The following is an 18,213-nucleotide window of genomic DNA, read 5'->3' as shown; positions in this document are numbered from 1 at the left end:
GCAAAGGGGCTCCTCTGCCCTCCGGACGTGACACGTCCCACAGGGAGAAACTGCAGCGCAAGACGCTGTGTCGGGACCGACGGGAGGAGCAGGGACCGAGCCTCAGGGGCTCGCTGGCTGGAGGGCGAGGGGCGGCCGGGGTTTAGCCCCGGCAGGCGCTGTGTGCCCTGGGGCCCCGCAAGCCCCTGCTAAGGACTTGGCTGCAGACTGGACCCCAAACATGCGGAGCGACGTCCAGACGGGGCCAGTCACGCGGCAGAGAATGCGGGCTGGGAACGACAGCGGTGCCGTCAGCGCAGAAGACCCTGAGCGGGTCCCTGCGGGGAAGGGAGGACGCGTCCCCCACGACGCTCGGCGCCTTGGGAACCCTGCAGCAGGCGTGTGTGAGGCCCGGCCCCAAACCCGTCCTCGCGGAGACAGCAAAACCCGAGGGCCAGTGCTGGGCCCTGCGTGTGCGTGGAGCTGCTCCCGTGACACCCCGACCTCCCGGGTCCCCCGCCCTCCTGGGCCAGCCCCGCACCGTGGACCCCCGGCCTTGGTGTGCAGGGACCTGCTGCCGGGAGGGTGTGAGCAGAGCGGCAGAGGGCACTCACGGTGATGACGTCCAGGATGCTGAGCAGGCTGTGGACGCTGTCCCCAGCGACGACCTCTTTCACCACCACCTCCGTGCCGTCCTGCGTGCGGGGAGCAGAGCACAGTGGGCCCCTGGTGGAGGGCCTGGGCTGGCCCAGCCAGCTGCTGTCTGGAATGGCCGAGGCCGTGCCCAGGCTGATGGGCAGGGGTCACAGGTGACGAGCTCAAACACAGAGAAGGAAAAGCACGAGAACTAACAGGAGGGGGCGCCGAGAGACCCCGCTGGCCTGCACGATGTCCAGGCCCTGGGCCTGGCCGCCCCAGGAGGCCTGAGTCTGCACTTCGCAAACTTGCAGTGAGGTGGCCCCGCTGGGAGGCTGTGGGCCCCGTGTCCGTGCTGCTGGCACGCAGCCGTCACGGGGCAGGCGCCCGCCCCCGGTAACGGAGCAGCTGCACACCCAGGCCACACAGGGAGCCAAGGCCCCAGGCACCAGCCTGGACAGAGTGCTGCCTGTGCTGAGCCTTGTGGACACTGTGAGGCGAGCTCAGCACTGCCCCCCAGCACAGAGCAGGCGTGGTGACAGCAGGGAGGGCGGGCGGCCTGCCCAGGGCCTGCGGGCTGCTGAGTGTGCCCTCCTCCGTGAAGAACTAGAATGTGAGATTCTGCACCAACTTTTCAACGGAAACGAATAAAAACGTTAACGGGGCAGACCTGGTGAGAACATGCAGTCCCGCACCCTGCACCTGGCTCCGAGCCCCTGGCCCCACCCTGAGCCCAGCGGGTGCTCACCGCGTCCTGGACGCAGACCTCCAGCCGCCCCTCCTGCACCACGTAAATGCTGGTGTCCGGCTCGCCCGGCCGGAAGACATGCGCCCCTTCGGGCAGCTGCACGAAGACCATATGCTTACAGAGTTCCAGGAACAGCGGCTTCTCGAAGTGGCCTAGGACCCTGCAAGAACCAGAGCACGCGTGGATGCCTCCAGGGAGGAGGGCGGCAGGGCAGCCTTTGGAAGCAGCCTGACAGGGATCCAGGCCGGTGCCACCCCAGCCAGGCCCACAGAGCCGGCTCCTGCAGCCTGTGGTCACCGTCGGGACAGACGCGCAGGCCCCAGAAAGCCCCATTAGCTAGTCTCAGCTCAAAAGCACTCGGGGGCTGTAACTCTGAGCTTGAACCAGATGCACAACCGAGGCCGGGTTGAGAAGTGCCCCCGCGGGACAGTGAAATGGGCTAGAAAGAGGAAAGGCAGGGTTCTGGGGAGAGGCGGAGGGGACCCGACCCGCGCCTTTCGGTCCAGCGCACAGTGCCCACACTCCGAGCTCCCTGCTGGAGGGGAGAAGGCTGACAAGCAGGCAGACACAACAGCAAAGAACTGGAGAGGAGGCTCTGCCAGCCGCTGGGCAGAGGCCGCAGCAGAGAAGCCCCGTCCACTGTCGGCGGCCACGGGGAACACCGGTCCCCAGCCAGCGTGGCCACCTGCACCCAGCTCCTCTTACCGAACGTTTTTCAGCATGTACAAAACTTCCGACGGCAGATGAGAATTCTTCACGTCAAACTCCGTGAGGTCGGCCTCCAGCAGGGAGGGGGGCGGTTCCTTTGGCTGCAGGGTTGGGTATTCCTTCTTGAAACGCAGGATTCTGCAAAGCAGAGACCCCCACCCTGGAGCAGAGCCCGCGGGGCGAGCGCGGCCGTGCCCCCGCGGGGGGGGGGGGCAGCCCCACTCACTACCTTTTGGCCAAAGACAGCACCTTGGTCCTCTTCCTCACCCGCTGCCGGGGGGCGGCCGTGCTCCCCACAAGTGTGTTGGGGAGTGTGCTCACCTGCAGAGAGGCCGAGTCACAACCCTGAGGCTAGATCCAGCCCTCAGCCTGCCCAGGATGTGGGGAATGAGCCTTCGTGCTGTGGACAATGACCACCACACGTCACATCCCCACAGTCAGCCCAGGACCCACCCCTGAGCTCCCGTGACCCGCCCAGGATGCTTCTCCACCTTCCGCTGTGCCTCACAGCCCCCGTGTCCCACCCCCCATCAGGCGCAGCGTGGGGGCACAGCGTGGGGCACAGAGGGGGCCCCTCAGGCAGCCACTGCCCCTGCTACCCTCAGGCCCCTGAGGAGTGCGGCCCCGGGGTGTGGGCTGCACTGCGGGTGTGTGGTCACCAAGACTCCCACGCCAAGGCCTGCCGGGGTGGCTGCGTGTGGGCCTGCACCGTGAGGCCGCCCCGCGCGCCAGGCCGGCCCTGCCACACAGCTGGCAGGGCAGCATCCCAGCACCGAGCCGCCACCAAAGCCCATCCCCAGCTCGTGACGCTGGTCAGAGCAGAAAATCCCGTCAGAACGCCCACACGTTCTCCCGTCTGACACTGCAAGCTTCCCACAGAGAACGTGGGGTGACCGTGTAACTGGACAGCGGAGCCATCACACGGAGCCCTCGGGGGAGGAGCAGGCCGGGGTCGCCAGGGAAGCTAGGCCAGGTGCTTGTCCCCTGAGGGGGGCTTCTGAACCCTGGCAGGAGGCCTGGTCTCAGCCCGGAGCCAGGACCCTCAGTGTGCACTGGCCCCAGGGAGGGTCCAGGAAGGGGCCTTCCGACCTCTTCTCCAGGGCCTCTGTCACCGCGCACTTGCCCAAGCAACTGCAGGTGCTTCCGCCCGGCCGAGCCCCCCCAGGTTTCCCCAGCCCCACAGCCGTGCGGCACCAGGCACACAGAGCTGTCTCCAGCCACCGGAGCTGGGGGGGCAGAGGCCATACCACACAGGAGCCCGCAGCCAGGTCACCTTCCGCATGATCTTCCGGCCGTAGAACATCACTTTATCTCTCTTCCGGAACCTGTACTGGGGGGTGGGCTGCACTTGTCCTGCGAGGGAGCAGACGGGCCGCTGTCACTCAGCAGGGGGGAGGAAGGGCAGCATCCCTTTCGGGGCTGTCAGAGCCACCAAGGGGATGCAGGAAGGGCAGCCTGAATGAGAGTCAAGGATGCCGGACACTCAGCCACCATGGGTCCAACATGCTCAGCCCTGGCCTGGATGGACAGCCGTTTCCAACAACAGCTGCCAGGCCCAGACTTCCTGTCCCACCAGAGCTCCAGCCCTGCCCCTAGAGCTGGAGTCAGACGCAAAACACTCACGGAGTCTGTTCACCCTCCTGTACACAAAAAAGACGGTGATGCCAACGAGGGTCAGGGCCAGGAGGGCTCCAATCGCCATCCCTGCAAGCTGGGAGGGGAGGCAGATGGAGCACCTGTCAGCTGGGCTGCAAGGAACCTGCCCCACCCAAACATAGGCTGAGCTCCAGGGGCCCAGGGACCGAGGCTTGGGGTGCCCGGAGTGCGGCAGTTACCATGGGGGACTGCGTGTGCTGTTCCGTCACCTGCAGCCACCAGGAGTGCAGGGTAGGGCCCAGACAGACGCCAGCCTGGAGGAGAGCATGGCGGTCAGGAGGGCAGTGAGAGTGGAGCTTCAGGTCAGGGAGGGGCCTCAGCAAAGAAGCCGCCTTCCAGGAACCAAGGGCCTGAGCCCACAGCCCAGGAGCACGGCGAGAAGCCTGGGTCCGGGGCTACACAGAGGACTGCTGGATGGGGCCGGTGGCCTGGCTATGTTCACAGCAAACGCTCCTCGAGTCATTGACACATCCAAACCCGAAGTACCCAGGACGCCAGCCCAGAGGAAAAGGCCTGCCTGGCCGCAGTGAGGGCAAAGGCCACTCCCAGTGCCCTCTGGTCACCAGTAGGACGACAGCGGCAGCCCCAGGACACACGGAAGCCCAAGCACTGGCGGTGCTGAGAGACCCCGAAGAGCCATCTGCGTTTTGAGAACATTAAATTGCAGCTCACAGCAGAGAAGGGCTGCGAGCCTGCTCCCCCACCCCCACCTGCCACACCACCTCACCCCAGGGGAAGAGCTACCCTGCCTTTAAAAGTCCAGAAGAGGAGGTGAAGAGACCTCTGGGGGTGAGTGGGCAGAGGCTGCACCACCCTCATGGAGGGTGCTGGCCAGTTCCCAGAGGAGATGAAGAGGGAAACAAGGGCAGCAAACAAGCTACACTGATCCCCCTCCAGGATGGGGCAGGCACCTGCTGGTCCTTCCAGGTTCTGCGCAAACCCAGGGACACAGGCAGAGTGCCTGACCCTCCAGAAAGCCGGATCGGAGGCAGCGCCGGTGCCCACGGACTGGGAAGGGTGCTCTGAACAGCGTCTCATGAGCAGAGTGTGGCCTTTGGACACTAAGTGTCCAGAGCACTCAATCTCTGCACTTGGTGCAGGAGGCAAATGGGAGCAGTGGGGGCTCTCTGCTCCCCAGCTGAGATCCCTGGCCCCCGCAGCCCACAGAGTGCCCAGACCCTTGAGCGCACCCTTCACCCCCAGCACAGCAGGGCTGCCGAGGACCGAGCACAAGGTGCCCACAGCCTCTGTACACGGCGCCACGGCCGGCATCTCACATGTTCCTCCCCCGCAAACTGCAGCTCAGAGGCATCAACCCGGCCTCGGGGGAGGGAGACGCAGGGCTTTTCTGCACTCAGCTCCGAGGACCTGACCAGGTGCTGCACGGACCCTTCTCCTGGTCCGGAAACACCTGACTGGGCACACCAGGGCTCGGATGCAGCCGGAACCCTCCAGCTCCATACCTCTGGGCCGGCGTCCTCCTCCTGTTCCATGGCTAAGAGGGAAGCAAACAGTCCAGGTGAAAAGAAGAAAGACTGGTTCCAACGAAGGCAGGTGTCCCTCCAGCTCAGTCACATGGGAGAGCGACGTGTCCCGCCTTCCCCAGGTTCCTGAGGTACGTTCTCACTGACGGCCAAAAACACAAAAACCTTCCCCGTGAAGAGGAGCTGCCTTTTCAGAGGCATCAGAGCCACTGCCTTTCCGTAAACAGCCCTCACGTGGCCACCCAGGCACCTAGGACTGCAGCCAAGCCCTGGCCAGCCAAGGGCAGTGAGCAGCCGGGCCAAGGCCTGGTGCCCCTGGCAGCTCGCAGCTGGGCAGAGGCCAGCGTGGGGCGTGGCTGCTGAGACCGGCCCTCCCTAGTGGCCCGTGCCTGGGGACCCCCCCCATCCAGGGTGGCTGAGCCCTCAAGTGGGTGTGCTTGGGTCCAGGGACGACAAACTTGGGGACCAGCCTGCACACCAGGCCTCTGTCTGGTGGGAAAAAGCCAGGTGTGGGCCTTCACCCTGCAGCTCCCTTAGGAAACTGGCAGCAAAAGAGCCTTTGTCGCTTCCAAAATCCCACCCCAAGAAGTTGAGAAAGCAGGTGTGGAGCCAGGCGCGTGGGCGTCACACGTCCTCGTCTCCTGGGGGAAACCCTTCTCAGCTAGTCCTGGCCAGGGCCAGCAGGCCTGGACCCGGCTCTGTGGCCTGCCACTGCCCTGACTACTTGCCCATCTCCCAGCGTCCCCAGGCTGGTGGAGGGGCCCAGTACACCATCTCCAGCACCTGGGCCAGCCCAGGGCCAGTGGGAAGGTGACCCAGCGCAGAACTGAGGGCACTGGCAGCAGGGTTGCCCAGGTAGGGTGAAGGGGATATCAGGGTTAGGGGGAGGGCCGGTGAGTGGTGTTTAGGGAGGCCACGAGGGTTAGGGGACAGGGATATGACAGGGGTCAGATTTAGGGTGCCATCAGGGTTGTGAGGGCTCCAGGGTTTGGGAAGCATCTTGGGGGCCAGGGGGTTACAGAGGCGCAGGTTAGGGGACTGGAGTTACAGGTGCGTCTGTGTCACTGGGACTTCGAGTTGGAGGGCTTCATGGTTACAGAGGCACTGGGGTTACAGGGGCATTGGCATTCCAGCGGCATCATGTTTAGCGGTGTCAGGTTCAGGGGACATCGAGTTTGGGGGCGCTAGTGTTACCAGGGGCGTTGGCGTTACAGAAGCATCGTGTTTAAGGGGTGTAGGGGTTATGGAGAGGGGTTGGTGTTACAGGAACGTCGGGGTGCGGAGGCCTGAGAGGAGCGGGCTGCGGCTGCCCGAAGCGGGCGTGTGCGTCCGGCGCCGGCCGGGAGAGCTGCGGGTTACCCCACCCCACCTGGCTAGACTGGGACCGCCAGCTCCCGACGCCTGGAGACGACTCACCGAGCCGAAGCTCCCCGCGCCTGCAGCGCACCGGATCTCGCTGCGCATTGGCCGGCCCCTCTGGTCCCGCCCCCGGCACGGTGGCACAACCAATCGGAGAGGCTCTTGCTGCCGCGAGGGGCGGGCGCCGGAAGTCGCTGGGTGCCGGAAGCCGCTGGGCGCCGGAAGCGGGGCTTCAGGGCCAGTGGAGCAGGCGACCCGCTGCGCACTGAACTCACAAGGCCTGGGCGACGGCGGCATGGGGTTGCTGAGCGCGGCGGCGCGTTGCGTGGTGCGCGGCGCCGACCGGATGAGCCAGTGGACCAGCAAGCGCGGCCCGCGCACCTTTTACAAGAGCCGCGGCGCAAAGGGCACCGGCGTCCGCACCCACAAGGGCAAGTTCGTGCTGGTCAAGGAGATGGTGCCCGAGCTGGTGGTGCCCGACCTGGCCGGCTTCAAGCTCAAGCCCTACGTGAGTTACCGCGCTCCTGCGGGCGACGACACGCCGCTGACGGCCGCGCGGCTCTTCCAGGAGGTGGTGGCGCCCGCCGTGGAGAGGGACTTCCGGGCCGGCACTTTCGACCCCGAACGACTGGACAAGTACGGCTTCGAGCCCACGCAGGAGGGCAAGCTCTTCCAGCTGTACCCCAAGAACTTCCCGCGCTAGCAGCGCGCGGGAGGGACCAAAAAGCCCCCCCTGGGCCCTCTTCACCGGCGCTGGCTCGCTCTCCCATTGAGTCTACCGGGCACAGCAACGGCTGTTTCTCTGAGGCTCTGCTCCGGACTGGAAGCATCCCCTGCGCAGCTGCCTTAAAACTAGACAGGACGTGTCAGACCGGAGCCCCGGGACCCTGAACCCAAAGATAACAGCGGATGAACTGAAGCGGTACAGTCCGCCTGAGATCCGATGACCTGACTGACAGTTACTTGCCAGGATTACTGGCCACAAACCCCTCCCCGTTTTGATTCCTTAAAAATTCAGAGCCCCGACCCCTCTGGGTTGGTGCGTCCCTCCGTGCCCAGCCCTTTCCCTCTCTTGGGAAAATAGAAATAAAACTTTGTTGCCTGCATTTTCTTTTGTGAATTCTTTCACAGCCCACACCCTGGCCACCCTAACACTCGGGACCCCCGTGCCCGGTTTCTAGTAAAGGTCCTGGCTCTGCAGAGTGAGGTTTTGGCATGTGGTCTTCGTGAGGTGGAGTGTTTGGCCTGGCCTGGCAGGGTGCACAGACCAGGCCCTTCTCCAGGTATTACTGATGGGCGTGTTCCACGGGGTTGGGTGGGCGAGGTCAGGTGGAAGGAACCGCTGCTCTTGGGGCAAACAAGTCGGCCGAGGCTGCATCACAGGATGAGCCCCAAGTAGGGCTTCTCAATAGGGTCTCCCCAGTGTCCGCCTGTCTCAGTGACAGCTGCCCCATCTCCTGTGCTCTATTTCATAACAACTCAAAAGAAGGGTGGGGGGGGTGTCACTGTTTATGGAAGTAAATGGGCCCTCAGCTGGGAGGGCCCATGCAGCACAGAGTAACCCCTCACTGCACACGGGACCCACAGGTGCTGCCCACCTGCGTCAGGGTGCCCATTTCCCACGCAGCGGTGATCAACGTCAGAAATTCACCAGCAGCGACACCGGGGCTCTGACAGCTTCCAGTGGCCTGTGATAGGCGGCCACAGGCTGGGCGAGAGTCGGGGTCACGAGCCCAGCCCTGTGTCCAGGTTCTCGTGTGCAGTGTCTGGAAGCCACCACAAGCAGGTGTGATTCGCCCGCCACCCCGGGGACACCTCACGTGCAGGGCACAGGACCTGGCCTCCTGCTCCCCGCAGAGCAGGCTGGTAGACGTGCTCGGGTGCCTTGGTGGGCAGTTCATGTGACACTGCTCTGGTGATGTCATAGCTTTAAAAACAACCGCACTTAGCCCTGGCTGGTGCGCCTCCCAGGGCTGGGCCCCATCCACAAAGCGCAAGGTCACTGTTCGACTGGGGTTCAGTCCCAATCGGGGGCATGTGACAGGCAACCAAAGAATTTCCCTCCCTCTTTCTCCCTCCCTTTCCCCTAAGAATAAAAAAACAAACTTTTAAAAAAAAAGGCTACAAAACTTCATTTAATATAAACATTGCTTAAAGAAGTGAAAGTCCAAACCATGTAAAACTGACAAGTTTGGGAACAGGAAAGCCCCTGCCAGGGTCCCCACTTTGCAGGGCCCAGTAAGTAAGGGTCACTTCAGGGACACTGACGGCTTTCTTCCCTGTGGACACTGGGTCCCCAGAAACACAAGCCCCGCACTGAGCTGTGGCCTGCAGCACACATCTCTGAGGGGGTGTCAGGGCAGTTCACGCACAGACACGCTCTTCACAGCTTTAGACCAGGTCCCCCCACCAACCGCACAGCTCCCGGCTCCACCGTTGGCTCCCACTGCCAGAGGTGAAGGGTGTGGTCGTAAAAGGAGCAAGTGGCAAAGAGGCTGTTGTCAAAGTCCGCTGCTTCCAAACACTGGTCAGAGTCACAGAGCCCGGTCCCTGGGGTGAGTGGCTGACCCTCGGTGGGTGGCTGGAGGGAAGTCCTTCCCTTACTTCCACTCTGGAGCGTGGGGCCACCCCCTCCGTCATCCACTGCTAAACAACCGAGAGCCGGAGGTCCTGGTGACTGACCTGCAACCTTGTCTTCTGCTGGCTGCTGGGCGTGTGGCAGACGGCAGGGGGTGAGCCAGGACCAGTCGGCTCCGTACACCAGGGAGCTGGGCAGCGTGTGGGACAGAGGCACTGTGCACACGTCCTGCTTCTCCTCTGGGCAGGACAGAACACAGGAAATGCTACGTTACTCAAAGCTGGCTCGTCACTGCCAACCCACGGCCTGGCCCACCCGCAAAGAGAGACTCTGCCAGGAGCAGCCACTGCCACGCAGGAGTGGCCAATACACGGGCAGGGAGCAGAGGAAAAAGCCACAGCTGTCAGGATGCGCCGCGCCACTGAGTGCGCTCAGCCTGGCCGCAGGCCACACGGCTACGCTGCCTTTCCCAGCGGGAGGGTCCCGTGGAGACCGAGGAGCAGGGGACAAAGGGGATGCCCAGGTGGGGAGAAAGGCTCATGTGAAGCACGAGGGCCCGACCCGTCCAAAGAACCACAAGCCGGGAGCCTGACGGAAGTGCCCTCAGCCTGTCTGGAAGCTCAAAGTCCCACCAGTGCAGCTCCCTGGGCCACAGGGTTGGCCTTCCACTTGGAGAGGAGTTGGGAGGACACGCAGGGGTTTTCTGGCAGTGAGTTGCCACAGCAACTTTGAGGCTAGAGGGCGAGACTAAAAGAGCTCCAGGGGGCGCGGTGGCAGACCCCTGAAAGTCACCATACAGAAAAAGAAAGGATGAGGTGTCTCCAGACCGGAGGGGCCTTGGGTCCAGGGCGGGGCTGAGGCTGCCCAGAGAACTGGGTGCAGGCTTAGAGCACTGTCCCCAGCGGGAAGCCTGGAGCCTGCACACCTCACGCTCGGGAAGGGCGGCCACCCCGGCCTCCCAGTGCTGGGCCCGCATCCCAGGCACCTGGGTCACCGTCCATCCCAGGCACCTGGGTCACCGTCCGACCCAGCCAGGGCGAAGAGTGCCGCTGGAGGACCGGGTGGACGCTGGAGGGAGGAAGCAGGGACCCCGAAGACACACCTTCACGCAGCAGAACGCGTGTGGAGCATCACCTGGACCTGCAAAGAGCCGGGGAGAACCCAGACCCTCACAGACAAAACCGTGGCGGCACCACCGCTAAACAGAGGGCTGTGCAAACCCATGCGACCCCTACTGTGTTTTGAAATGAACTACATGACGCACCGGGGGTGTAAGGAGTGCGTTTTGTGCAGGACAAAAGACGTGTGAATACACATACAGACACATACTTATTTTTGCACCACCACAGCCAAAACCCAGTGAAATGCATCCTCTGTAGGAGGTGAGTGGGGCCCGGCCAGTGCAGCTCAGTTGGCGTCCCGCGAACCGCAAGGTCGCCGGTTCTGTTCGCATTGGGGGCACGTGCCCGGGTTGCAGGCCGGTCTCCAGTCAGGGCCTGAGCTAAGGCAGCTGATCGATGTTTCTCCCTCTCCCTCCTCCTCCCTTCCTTCCCTTCTCTAAAACTGGGTCTGAGGAGGAGCACAGTTTGACCCACAGCAACTGGGTTACCAGGGAAACAGCATCTCTCCAGTGGAAGGGCCAGGGCTGCCCCCCGACCCCACTGACCCATTGAACATGGGCAGTGAAGGGCCGGAGCAGCGGCGCCAGGTGGCTCCCAGCAGGACTCATGGAGGCGGGCAGCACACCACCCTCCACAGAAGACTCAGTGCAGACTCAGGTCGAAGACAAGCCGGAAGGAAGAGGTGGAAGAGGACGCCCCGAGTGGCCCCAACACCAGGGGACAGAACAGCCTCTCGCACGAGCCCAGTGCGTCACTGGTCGCAGGCAATGTGGGGGCGGACGTGGGTAGAGTGAGGGGACCGGGAACGGGGAACCCCTCCCTGCTGCTGCCACGGCCCCACTCACCGATGGCCTTCCTGCAGTCCAGGATCCTGAAGCCACCGTGCATGCAGGCCGCCAGCAGCAGGTGGCCGTGCCGAGGGTGCCACTTGAGCCTCCACACGCCTCCCTGCACCGGCACGTCGGCGAAGGGCCGCCCCATGCTCCGCGTGTCCCACAGCAGGACACGCTCATCGTAGCTGAGACCGGCAACCCCAGGAAGTGGGTGGGAGAGCCCCTCGGTGGGGGAGGGGACCCGCCCCACTCACTGCCCCAGGGCCAAGTCCCCACCCCCACCTCCACCCAGATCAGGAGCTACCCACCCGACATCGCCACGGCCGACCTGAGAAAGGACCCAGGGAGCTGGCAAAGGGCCTCACCTGCCTGTGGCCAGGACACTGTCCCAGTGGGGGCTGCTCTGCATGCTGCACACGCCCATTGAGTGTCTGTGAGCGGAAGGGCAACACCTTAGCCGACCAGGGCAGGGCTGCCATCACCAGTGTCCACGGTTGTGGGACAGCGCCGCCCCCATGAGCTCGGTGCCAGCCTGAGGGTTTACCTCTTGCTGGTGAACACAGGTGTGCTGGGTGTCCTGGTGTCCCAGCCTTTCAGAAGGCCATCGTCCCCACCTGTGTGGAAACAAACACCCACTGGCCGTGGCAACGCTGGGGGAGGGGCTCGGGCAGCAGAGCCCCGGGCACAGCCCTGTGCCAGAGCCTCATCTGTGGGCCTGAAGAGGGCGCTCTGGGGGGAGGGCAGAGAAGCCCCTCCCTGTGAGGACGCCCCAAGCAATGCTTCACGCTCAGCCAGAGTCCAGGTCCCTCCGCTGGCCTCTGATGTCACCTTCTCCCACTTGAGTCCCTTCAGTCATTCTGGCCACAGTGGCTCCTCCCTATTGTCCTGCTGCCGCAGGCTCTGCTGCTCTGGGCGCCACCTGACCTTTCTTCCCAAAGCACCCACCACCTGGACCCACTGGACAGCTCCTGCCCCGGCCGCAGCCCTCCTCTCCCTCAGCGAGAGCTCCGTGGGAGCAAGGACCTGGTCCCTTTTTCACTGCTGTGCTCCATCCACCGCCGGGAGCCAGGCCTGGCGCAGGGGCGGGGTGCTCACTGATGTCTGCTGAGCGGACGAAGCGGTCCTGAATCACTCACTCCCCGCCCCACCACACCCTTGCTCTGAGTTAGCTGGTCCCCAGGGTGGAACTCGGAACCAGAGACTGCAGATGTGAAGCAAGTCTTCACCCTTCTCGCCGAGCCTGCGCTGGGCTGCAATTCGAAGAGGGCAGGAGGGACGCTGCCCTCAGAAGGGTGAGCGTGAGACGCAAGGAGGCGCGGAGGCAGGCGAGGGTGGCCCCAGGGAGGGGTGAGGGGACAGAGGTGCCTGGTTTGAGCCAGGAGAGGAGCGGGTGTGGGGGCAGCGCCCGGGGCACCCACACAGGAGTGTCGTCAGGAGCTCAGGAGAAAAGGTGAATGCCCAGCGTGGCTGTCCCCAGAAGAGACAGTGACCAAGCCCAGGAGAGCGACACTGCAGAGCAAAGACAGAGGTGGAGGGTGGCAGGTGCCCCGGGTGGGGGAGTAGCGTGGAGCAGGATGGAGCATCGTGGAGCATGGCCGGGGGAGCCTCTGGGCGCCGACCAGTGCCCCCTGTGCTGGCCCCCCAGCAAGTCCTCAGGGCGGGAGACTGATGAGGCCGGGCGACCAAGGCTGGCAGAGGAGCACCCACCTGAGTACACGATTTCCGTCTGCCAATAATTGAAAGCCGCAACCCAGGCCTCGAAGCTGTGGGCCTGCCACGTGGCTACAGCCTGTGGTCCTGGCCCCGCCTCGTCCACCTTCAGGAGGTGCAGCTGTCCCTTGGAGTCGCTGCTAATGATTTTCAAGGGCTGGCCACCGGCTCTAGACACAAGACCAATGGAGAAACCCAGATGAGCATTACTCAGAGACCCAAACTCACCACCCCTTCTGGTTCCCAAGCACTGACACTCTGTGCCCTCAAGACAGGTCCTGGGAGAGACTCAGCTTCCTAAGAGGCTGGCTGCGGGGCCTGGCAGAGGCCAGAGCTACCACTGGGCCTGCCACAGCAAAGCCAGTGCCCCTGTCCTGATGGAAACCCCACCCCTCGTCCCTGAGGGGCTGCAGCGTCTGTTCTTCGGGCTGGGGCTGGCCCAACCTTCCCAAGCCCGTGAGCAGTTGAGGCTCCTACAGGGGCCCGAATCCTCTCCTGCAAGTACATGGGAACAAGTCCTCAGAGCACAGGTGGGGACCCTCACCTTCCAGTTTTCCCAGTGGACCAATCCAGCGACAAGGCCAGACACTGCTCGTCCAGGGCGAAGCTGGCCGCCAGCTGCAGGGCTTGCGCGCCGCCCTGGAGAGAGGGGGCACTGTCAGGGGGGCCGTCCAAGGCCCCAGGAAGACCACTCCTCCAGCTCCAGCCGCCGGCATTCCCTCACCCGCTGCCAGGTGGGCCACGGGCCACCACCGACTGAGAGAACGTGCTGATACAGCAGAACCGGGCTCTGCCCTCCGCACAGCTGCAGGACCTCCCGCCCCCGGGACCCAGGGAAGCAGGCACCGCTCCTCCTCAGACCCCACGCCACCCGCACCCACTCGGCTCTCCCACACACCCTCCCACTCCCCAGGACCCCAGGAAGGCTGGCACATCGTGCGTGTCTCCAGGACACAGGCAGTGGACCCTTTCCTTGGATTTCCCTTTCAGAAGTCATGACCAGCCACTAAAGTGCTGTTCACGTCTTCCAAAACCTACATTAGTCTTATCGCCCGAGCAGCCCTGCACGTGCCCTCCTGCACCCGCAGGCTCCTGGCTGGCGGCTCCACTGGGGCACTCTCGGGCTGACTGTTCCGGGGTGCCCCCTGCCTGCTCCCCCGGCTGGTCTGCCCCGAACGTCCTCCCTTGCTCCCAGGACAGGGCTGCTGCTGCCAGTCAGCCTGGAGCGAGGTCCTTTCCACACACGCTCATCGGCCACAGAGCCAGTGCCTCAGGCTGCTCACAGCAGGTCGTGTGTCCCAGGGGCAGGTGTGGTCCAGCAGGCTGTCCACCTCCCTGCATGGCAGGACCCCCAACGGTCAGGGCTGTCCCTGTAGACAGCCGGCACATGTCTGAGAAGTTCACGAGCTGACCCCGTGCTCTGCTAACTGTCACTGGGAAGGACCCTTCCCTCGGGGACAGGCCACTGCTGTTCTCAGCTCTGGCAGTGCCCACCCAAGAACGCTGGGCAAGGGTCTCCTTAGGGGAGAACTTCCAGATCCGTCGACAGGTAAACCAACAGCCTGTTGTCACTCCTGCTGGTGACATGTAAGTGCCCTCCTCTCGGTGTCAGATGCAGACCCTAGCGATTTAAAATACACTGCTCGCTGCCTTAGAGCGTTTGGTGATCAAGTTCACCGCTGCACAGGAAATGTCCTGGAAAAGCAGCGTTGCTGTCAGTCTTCTTCCCAAACCTGCTCCGTTCCGGTTTCCTTCCACCTCCTACAAAGCCCATCCCCAGTCACTGACCTCAGATCCCACCAGTTGGAACAGCTCTATGTACCCACCAGCGTCCACCACACCCAGGAAGGCCTGGCCAGCCACCGGAACGTGGCACCTGAGGGGAGAATCCACAGACCAGTCAGAACAGGGGGCGTGCCCAGGGCACAGGAACTCATCACTTCAGCTTCAGCCCCTACACTGTTTTGGAGCCCACAGTTCTGTCCCAGCAAGATCCCCCAGCTTACGAATCAAAACACTGCATTACTTCTCAGAATATTAGCTCTGAAGCTTGGGAACTGACAAAGGAAATGAATCCCAAATCTGCTTCATCCTGCAGCCACCCACGGGGCCGGACGGAGAAGGAATGAACCCACAGCTCAGACGTGGCCCCGTCTTGTTGGATGCGGCCAGACATCAGGCTCCCTGACCAAGAGACAAACTCCAGACAGGCCAGGTGGTTACCAAGTTCGTACCATTTCATGTCCAGGATGGCAGCAGTGTCTCTCCTCTGGACCTCAGCCAGGGAGTACGCAGAGAGGTTTTCATTGCAACTGTACAGGTACAGACGGCCGAAACGGGTCTGTGGCCCAGTGGCCTCCAGCTCGCCCTACAAAAGATGCAGCCACGTCCCAATCACCCTATGAGACACTGCCGCTGGGACAGGAAGCCGGGGAAGGAGGTCTTTGGAGACTACGTCCTGCCTGGGATTTTCCGAGCTGGACAAAAGTCTCCTCTCCTGCAAGGGATCGGTGGGTGTGGATATTCGGGCCCAGGACATCCTTCTAAACCGGTGCACTGGCCAGCTGTGCTCAGGGTCCCACAGGGACAGTCCTGGCTGCGCCCTGGGCTGCAGGGCCCATTCTCACTGTCGAGGGTCCTGGTTTGGACCCCTCTTTAGTTGAGATTTCACAAGTAAGCTGGAGCCACAGTGCATACATCCAACCTATCCTGGCCACAAGGCCAAGGCTGCATCTCCACCCCGTGACTCCCTCTAGACTCCCCTTCCAGCTCCCCGGCCAGAAAGGTCTCCACGTCGAAACAGCTCTGCCTGCCTGGGCTGTAATCTGCCCCTCCCGGAGTTTTCTGGGCCTCGGCCCCTCCCCAGGGGGACGCCACCGGGCACCCGCGCGCGGACACGCACGGCCAGACTGCCGGGCCAGCGCGCACCTCGCCCTCCGACGCCCGCAGCTGGTAGGTGCCGCAGGCCAGCACGCGCCGGGAGCCCTCCAGGGGGCACCATTCCACTGAGTCTGCGGTGTACTCCGTGTCCACTGCCTGCAGCAGCTGCGGGTGACGGCCAGTCTCGCAGCAGCCGGAGGACGCCGGGCTGCTGGAGGCTGAGCTGAGGGGAACGCGGGACGAAGCCAGGATGCAAGCCAAGGCAGGGCGAGAGCCGGCTCGGAGTCAGAGCCGGGCACCAGAACGCTGCGAGCACACCAGACCTGCAGCAGGTTTTTGGGTCCTTCCGCGGTCCCTCCCCACTACTTTCCTCGGATCTAGGGGCGGGACTTCCGGCCGCCGTGGCCACCACGCGAAAGGCCGGGCTCCTGCGCCCCCTCCCGGCCGGAAGACCTCGGCGGGCCACCACGTGCCAGCAGGACGCGTCCCCTTGACCTGCCGTGAGACGGTGGAGTGGACAGGACCGCTGTGTACCGCACGTACTGGCAGGACAGCTGGGCCCAGAAAGGGGAAAGGCGCAGACATGGAACTGATGGCGTGCTCAGGGCCTGGACACCAGGGAGCAGAGTCCGAGGTCAAAGGGGCTGGTACTCGACTGCTTTTCCTTCCCTGTTGTTCCCCCGCCTCGCCCCCCCCCCCCGCCCCCACAGCCCTGCCTGCCAGCACAGCAGAGTGCGTGCAGGACGCCCAGCTGGAGGTCCCCACGTGAGTGGCGGGGCCCTGGGCAGGCGATGCAGGGGCGCAGGGGGAAAAGCCAGCATTCTTAAAGGGCAGGGGTCCCTTGGCCAGTTAGGTTTAGGCCACAGGTGGCAAACACAAGGCCCGTGCGTCGAATCTGGGCGGCACCTTGTTTCTACCTGGTGGCAGGGCCGAGCTCTCACCAGTTAAGGAGTATTTACATTTGTAGAGTCCTAAAATTACATTTGGCCCTTTGAAGGCAACTGTGAGGTTGATGTCAGTGAAAATGAATTTGACACCCCTGGTAGGCCGTAGGGGCCATCCCGGCACAGCCGTGATCTGATGTGGAAGACTGAAAAGGCACTGGTACCATTCAAGAAAATTCGTGTTATACCCAGCAGGCTTAGGGGACGCAAGTTTGGGCAGCGGTGGACTGTACTGTGCCCAAAACGATGTTGCAGTTGGACAGCACCACAGGACGTGACCTTTAGAGGCAGGGTCTTCGCAGAAACGATGCAGTGAAAATGGCGACTAGGGTGGGCCCTAATCCAGAGACTGCTGTGTTGGTGACGGGGAGCTCCGTCTGTCAGGGGCGCCACCCACCCAGGGAAGAAAGACAGCATGAAGACCCAGGCTATGGATCCACATGCCCCTGCCAGAGGCTGGAGAGACCTGGACACGCCTCTCCTTAGGGCCGCTAGAGGGAGCACCGCGCTGCCCCAGGCTTGGGTCTGAGTCCTCGCCTGCAGGAGACAATGTATTGTTTTAATCCACCCTTCTGAGGATACTAGTTATAGCAGCTAAACCTTACGCACCTGGAAGACTGAACCCCACATGGAGTCCTGGATCCAGCAGGCAGCTCAAAGGCAAGGCCACGGCTACAAATGCAGGCATGAGTTAGCAGCTACAGTGGGAGCTGAAGCAGAAAGGGCAGATCATTCTGAAACAGCTGAACACATCTCTACGCGGTACAAGAGGGTCAAGTCAGCAACCACACATGCTGTGCTCTAACCCGTTAGAAACAAGCCAAACTCGACAATGCTCTCAGGTGTGTGGATACAAAGGACAAGAAGTTGGAACCATCAGAAGAGAACCAGGTGCCGGGTACCAGCCGTCTGTAGGGAAGACCCTCTCTAGGGACCACGCACATCCCCCCCACCCCCACTAGCTCTGCATCCATTGCTGCTCAGTGTAGGGGCTGGAGGGACTTGGAACAAAACCCCCAACCCCTCCCCCACTATCCCCCACTCCACGCAGCACTTGTCTCTGACCTAGAAAATGCACTGCACCTAGGAAGGAAACAAACCCACCTGCACCTTCATGACAGCATCTGCCCTGGGGGCCGTGGTGTTGACTGAGTACAGGGAAGGAACCGCCACTGGGGCCCACTCTAACCCGGGGCTCTGCCCCCAGCTCCAGCCCAGGGCCCTTTGCCAGCAGACTGGGTATGTGGGCACCTACTGTGGCTTCAGCTCCCAGTGGCCACAGTAGACAGTGATCCCCAGGTCAAGGCTATGCCGTAAGAGCCACAAACCACCACAGAAAGCAACCGTGTGTCAGGACCCAGCATGGTGCTCTGTGCTGAGCCGAAACCCTGGGCACTCCCCTTCCCACGTGACTTCTTGGCGAGGAGCTGACTGCTTAACCTGTGCTGCTCAAGGGGTGTACACAGGCTGGAGCACCAACCTGGCCACTCCCCAAATGGCAGACAAAACCCACAGCCTGCAGTCCAATGCCTCCTTGTCCCAGGAGCCTTTGAAAACAGGTTGAGCACCTGGGACCC

At 63.0% G+C, this 18,213-nt stretch overlaps 3 protein-coding genes across 7 annotated transcripts in view; 1 reads left to right on the top strand and 2 right to left on the bottom strand.

Annotated features, from left to right (window-relative positions):
* Positions 1 to 6,701, bottom strand: part of PNPLA7 (patatin like phospholipase domain containing 7) — a 41,516-nt gene extending 34,815 nt beyond the window's left edge. For 2 of the 5 annotated variants that reach the window (XM_053667817.1, XM_053667820.1), the window contains exons 1-8: positions 5,191 to 5,455; positions 3,907 to 3,981; positions 3,695 to 3,782; positions 3,345 to 3,424; positions 2,301 to 2,392; positions 2,069 to 2,209; positions 1,364 to 1,523; positions 594 to 674 (exon numbers count right to left, since the gene is read on the bottom strand). In XM_053667817.1, the coding sequence (XP_053523792.1) occupies positions 594 to 674; positions 1,364 to 1,523; positions 2,069 to 2,209; positions 2,301 to 2,392; positions 3,345 to 3,424; positions 3,695 to 3,782; positions 3,907 to 3,981; positions 5,191 to 5,220 (747 nt within the window). In that variant the 5' untranslated portion in view covers positions 5,221 to 5,455. Of the gene's footprint in view, positions 1 to 593; positions 675 to 1,363; positions 1,524 to 2,068; positions 2,210 to 2,300; positions 2,393 to 3,344; positions 3,425 to 3,694; positions 3,783 to 3,906; positions 3,982 to 5,190; positions 5,456 to 6,580 lie in introns of those variants that run through there. The other 3 variants (XM_053667819.1, XM_053667818.1, XM_053667821.1) reach the window with 3 other exon arrangements.
* A 54-nt stretch (positions 6,702 to 6,755) lies between these two features.
* MRPL41 (mitochondrial ribosomal protein L41) lies at positions 6,756 to 7,676 on the top strand. Its single transcript, XM_037127620.2, has one exon. The coding sequence runs from the start codon at positions 6,866 to 6,868 to the stop codon at positions 7,271 to 7,273; it is 408 nt and encodes a 135-aa protein (XP_036983515.2). The 5' UTR covers positions 6,756 to 6,865; the 3' UTR covers positions 7,274 to 7,676.
* Positions 7,677 to 9,014: 1,338 nt separating this feature from the next.
* Positions 9,015 to 15,129, bottom strand: DPH7 (diphthamide biosynthesis 7). Its single transcript, XM_037127801.2, has 9 exons — positions 15,047 to 15,129; positions 14,601 to 14,688; positions 13,357 to 13,451; positions 12,810 to 12,982; positions 11,647 to 11,716; positions 11,468 to 11,533; positions 11,115 to 11,287; positions 9,253 to 9,387; positions 9,015 to 9,151 (listed from the first exon to the last, which is right to left on the bottom strand). Exons 1-9 carry the CDS (start codon positions 15,052 to 15,054, stop codon positions 9,105 to 9,107), a joined length of 855 nt encoding a protein of 284 aa, XP_036983696.2. The 5' UTR covers positions 15,055 to 15,129; the 3' UTR covers positions 9,015 to 9,104.
* Positions 15,130 to 18,213: the final 3,084 nt, after the last annotated feature.

This window comes from Artibeus jamaicensis, unplaced genomic scaffold (assembly GCF_021234435.1).
Source record: "Artibeus jamaicensis isolate MK-2021 breed Jamaican fruit bat unplaced genomic scaffold, CSHL_Jam_final contig_471, whole genome shotgun sequence".
Classification (NCBI taxonomy): domain Eukaryota; kingdom Metazoa; phylum Chordata; class Mammalia; order Chiroptera; family Phyllostomidae; genus Artibeus; species Artibeus jamaicensis.
This window is presented reverse-complemented; position numbering and strand designations above follow the sequence as displayed.